At 43.3% G+C, this 5,215-nt stretch overlaps 1 protein-coding gene across 1 annotated transcript; it reads right to left on the bottom strand.

Moving 5' to 3' along the window:
* Positions 1-3,255: 3,255 nt before the first annotated feature.
* LOC101566117 (guanine nucleotide-binding protein G(s) subunit alpha-like) lies at positions 3,256-4,401 on the bottom strand. The gene has a single exon (XM_004643948.1). It carries the CDS (start codon positions 4,399-4,401, stop codon positions 3,256-3,258), a length of 1,146 nt encoding a protein of 381 aa, XP_004644005.1.
* Between the last annotated feature and the right edge of the window lie 814 nt (positions 4,402-5,215).

Genomic DNA, 5,215 nt, shown 5'->3' with positions numbered 1-5,215 from the left:
CTGCAAGTGCAAGGCAGAAGCCAAAAGTGCCTTAGATTTTCCTACTGTTTGCCTGGGCCTCTTTGCTGTCAAATCTGTGATCCATGGAACACACTGATTTATGGACTTCCCTTTTTCAGAGCCTTGATTTACATCTCTCCCAGAGTGGTATCAGGGTTATCAGGAGGTTCTAGAGAGAAATGATGGCAGGAGAGAGGCATTCCCCTAGGGACAGAGACTATACACATACATTGAAACCTGTTTCTGTTCAAATATGGAAGGATGTATGAAAATGTTTTATATTTTATCCATGAACTTCTCTGTGTTGTCATTGTTTGTGTCATGGAGCAGCATTATTGAGGAGATAGAGAAATGAAAAGAATTAATCTCTAGCTCTGCCTAAGAAGGGAAAGGCTGATGAACTGAGACTAAAATATTTATAGTTGTTCTTTCAGTGGGTGAAGGCTACATCTGGACTAGCATTCTACAATATGCCCAAGATGTCTGAAAGGCAACTTCCAGAAAGGGGACAGGGAGGAAAAAACATGCTATTCTCAAAATTTTGTTCTGGGAGCAGGCTGCCAGAGAGAAGAGAATTGCTATGGGCAAAACACTGCTGTGATACATTGTGTTATTTCTCAGAGGAAGGGAAGTGGAGAAGAACAGAATAGTGAGTCTTCATGGTGCATAAACTAAATCCTACTCATCTCAAGAGCAAAAAGATAATCAAGACCAAAAGCTTTCCTAGGGTAGGTCTCTGATCTTTAGCAAATCATGTGTCCAAATTAAAAAAATAGAATTGACTCAAGCTGCATTGCAAACCTGAAAATCAGATGAATCTTCTAAGAACCTGATTGTAGGTCTCTCTAGCCTGTCACACATGAATCGTCTAACCAGACACCAGCTCTTCCAAAACCCATATGTTTGTTTTTCTAAATTAGCATAGATTCTGATTCCCTGAATCCTAGAGATTTGTGTTATGTAGCCTGGAAAGGAAAGGTGCTTTTATGGCCCTTACAGAAGGGCATTGCTCTTCAGCAGCTTAAGGAACTTCCAATTAAAAAGAAATAAGTTTTAAGATTGCACAGAAAAGCACATTACCATTTGCTGACACTGATAACAATCATCTGCAACAGAAGTTAACTTTCACCACCTGCCTCGTAGCTTCTGGCTGAATTCTCAGACATACCTGTGTGAGCTGCAAAACAATTAGAAATTAAAACAACCATTCTACCATACTGCTTAAAAGAGAACAGTGAGCCATTTAATGGCTACCAAAAAAAGAGAAAAAATAGAGGCAAATCCAGGAAGTAGTATAGAAGTAAGTCTCAATGCAGCTATAAAGAAATAGCAATACAAGACTCTGCCTTCAAAAGTAAGAAATGTCCTGTTGAAAAAGATAAATCAAAATCCATCACAAAGTTTTCCAGCTCTCAACTTTTAACACAGCTCAAGAAATTGATAAAAGGAAAAAGTAACCAGAAAAGCATAGAGGACAACTTCTATTACCTCAATAATTCACAATGCAGACTCAAGTGAAAGTATTTTGAGATGCCGTGAAAAGACAGCACACTCTTCTCTCCTTCTGCTATCATGGTGGAACCTCCCAAATGAAGGAAGAGAAGCATAACTGCCCACATTTTGGATATGACACGGGAAGTCTGTGCAACCTGACATCAAGGATGAAATTCAAGGGAGAGAACAGATTAAGAGTAGGATCAGTTTATTGAGACTTAGGTTGTCCTGAGAGACAGTAGGGGGCACTAATGGGTTGCAACAGAGGCCAATCATCACAGGTATTGTATACAGCAAAGGTATTGTATACACAATGAGTGTACAACATCAATCAAACTCCAATGAACCTGTAGGTTTACAAGTAGTCAACATTTCTAATGTTCACCCATTTGGGAACTGGGGCATGGGGTAAGCGTATGGCTGACAAGATGAACCTTGGCTTATCTATCATTTCTGAACAGTTATTTTAGGAAGGGAAGGATCCAGCTTGTCTTTTTTGATATGGACTCATCTCTTATTGTCAGAGAAAATTGGGTCCTTCTTGTCACTTAGAATGGCTGCGGTCCACATTGTGGGAGATCTTGTTCTTACTCTGGGCATTGCTTCCTGCCTCCCAAGGGCAAGACATTGCACTGTTTTGTCTCCTAGTAGAGATTGGCTAGAAGGCTTTCCTGCTACCTATTTGGCTGTCTTCACTGTCAGAGGAGCTTGGGACCTTGTTTTAATGAGAATGACTATGGTATCTTTTGTGGAACCTCTGGCTCTTACAGTGAGTATCATTTCCTGGATCCAGGGCAGAAACCTCAGCGTGCTAACCCAGATGTCTCATGCCATGGACATAAACTTTCTATATTCCTTCAGTGGCTTTGCACTTATCTAGTGCAAATCTATGAAACAAACTTGCATGTAACATTGTCATGGACTGGGGCTCTGGTTGGACTCATGGGTGCCGTTGACATGTGATGCAGGCCCTCAGGTGGATTCTTTGTCTCTCTAGCATGTGGACAAATTCTCTATATTGTTTTGTAGTTGACTCTCTAGGTGACTATGATAGAATAAGCCTATAAATAATGGGACCTGTATTGCATTGTCTTCCTTCCAGATGTTGACTACAATGGGTCTCACCAATATCTGTTTCTTCTATCACTGTAAATTAATTGAGTTTTTTCCCCATTCTCTGCATCATCCCAGAGTAATCAAAAGTATCACACAACAGTGAGATATCAACAGTCATCTTGACACCAACACAGTTTCTCTTAGCTAAATATTGGAAGCAACCCAAAAGAATCCCAACCAACAAATGGATAGTAATAATAATACATGGTTTTTACAATTTACAGAAACAGAGAATTATTCAGCCATAAGGAAAGGTAAAATTGAGACATTTATTGGTATATCACCTTGAGACCATAATGATCTGTGAAATAAATCAGACACAAATGTGTAAATATTACATTACCTCTCTGGTATAAAAAACTGAATATGTATATAACAGAATAAGCATACAATAGATACTGTGGAATAGGAAGAAACTCTTCAAATGGAAACAGGAAATAAGGAGGGCCCAGGAGAGGGAAGGAAGGAAATGAAAAATGAGCAAAGAAGGGTAAAATGAAATGCGTGCTCTCTGAACATGAAGGGCAAGCTGGGTTGAAAAGAAGGACTGAGAAGAGGAGTTTTTTAAAAAGGAATTAACATATATCATTTACAGACACAAATTGTAGAAATGAGCTTCAATTTGAAAAAAAATGATCTTAGGCTTTAATCAAAGCACAGTTTACTCCTAAGAGCAGCTCTTTCCTTCACTGAGTGCAGGAGCAGTGGGGCACACTCGCTGAACACCCGCTGGATGTTCCTATGGTCCATAGCACAGGTGAACTGAGGATAGCAGTGGCTGTCCTCATTGCCACCAGCACTGGCGATGTTCAGAAACTTGTCCCGAATGAAGTACTTGGTCCGAGTCACGCGAGGGTCCTCTCCAGGCTCAGAAGCAGCATCATCAGGAGTAGTGTAGTAAGCAAATTCTGGAAAGTAGTCTTCGATCTTCGATTTCCCAGCAAGTACTTTCTCAGCCAGGAGATCTTGCTTGTTGAGGAAGAGAAGCACACAGTAGGGGCGAGGACATCTGCACCAGAGGGACCTGAAAATGTTGAGAGCTTCCTGCAGTCTGTTGGTTCCCATGAAATTCTGGTCGTAGCTGCTGCTGTCCACCATGAAGATGATGGCAGTGTAGTTTTTGAGGATCTCGGCCCATACCCGGTTGATGTAGTAGAGCCCGTTCACGCACAACATGTGGAAGTTGACTTCGTCCACTTGAAACTTGCTATCAAAGATTCTTGGGATGTGGATGCGGCAGCGAAAGAGATCCTCGGGGCTGGGCTTATAGTGGGGCTTCCTGATGACATCAATCTTGTCCAGGAAGTAGCGGGAGTGGTCTAGCAGCCCGGCCTGTGCACAGCGGTTGTAGCAGGAGCGCACACCCTCGTCCTCCCACAGCGCCTTGATGTGCTCGAAGAATTCAGGAGGAAAACTGAACCTGAGCTCATCTCTGGCCCCCAGGATGTAGTCCACTCTGAACTGGTTCTCAGGGTGGGCCAGCTCAGCAGGTGGCCGCAAGCTACTCATAGCCAACAAGACATTTTCAACTGCTTCCTTTAAGGAGTTTCTGACCTTCTGCACTTCAGAGGCCCGCTCACTAGCTCCATCAAACCTCTGCCCACGCAGCATCTTTACCTTCTTGAAAAGGGTGCTTTTGCCAGATCCCATAGGCCCCAGCAGCAGTAAGCGGTGCGTGGGTCCATGGCAGTGCTTGTTCTCCTTCAGCTGTCTGTGCGTCCCTTTCCTCACCTCACGCAGCTTCTCGTCCCCGCACTCGCGTTCTCTCCTGTAGATTCCAAACCAGCTCATGGCCAGGCTGCTAGATCAGGCCTGGATGCTGTGGTGGGGAGGCCAAGGTGCTGAAGGCACTGCAGGACCTGGAGATTGCGCGGGTGGTCCAAGAACAAGATTGGAGCTGCTCCCTCTCTGCTCTTAGTGGTCTGCAGACCTGGCTTGCAGGTCGCCACTCCTGCCCATCCGGGTCGCGGTGTAGGCTCTGAGTGCTGGCCACAAGAGGAGGGAGAGGGTTGAAAAGGAAGAGGTGGGCGGAGTAGAGGATGGGAGAGATGTAGGAACAGGTGTGTCTTCCATCTTGGGTATTTCTGGTTGGAGGATTTCACACTGAGGCCAACCCCAGTAGAAAGAGCTGGAGGCCTTCTTCTCTCATCTATCCATGCACTGCCACCCCTAAAGAGAGAAGATCGCAGGGAAGACCTGACCACTGCTTTGGAGACAAATGCTCCCTACCCTTTCTTTCTTTCTCTTTCTTTCTTTCTTTCTTTCTTTCTTTCTTTCTTTCTTTCTTTCTTTCTTTCTTTCTTTCTCTCTCTCTCTCTCTCTCTCTCTCTCTCTCTCTCTCTCTCTCTCTTTCTTTCTTTCTTTTTATCTTGAGACTGGATCAGTCCATGGAGTGGAGGCTGACCTTAAACATACTATGTAACCCAGGATAGTCTCAAAGTCTAAGAATCTTTCTGCCTTAGTCTCCCAAGTACACTGAACATTTTTAATGAATTTACAGTCTCTACTTATTTGTCATCTTCAAATTTTATGGGGTTTTTGAGTTTTACTTATGTGGATTCTTATATTTTGAATATTAATCCCAATGGATGAGTAGATGATTTGC

This window comes from Octodon degus, unplaced genomic scaffold (assembly GCF_000260255.1).
Source record: "Octodon degus isolate 3935 unplaced genomic scaffold, OctDeg1.0 scaffold00186, whole genome shotgun sequence".
Classification (NCBI taxonomy): Eukaryota; Metazoa; Chordata; class Mammalia; order Rodentia; family Octodontidae; genus Octodon; species Octodon degus.
The sequence above is the reverse complement of the archived record's forward strand: the minus strand, read 5'-3'. Positions and strand labels throughout refer to the sequence as shown.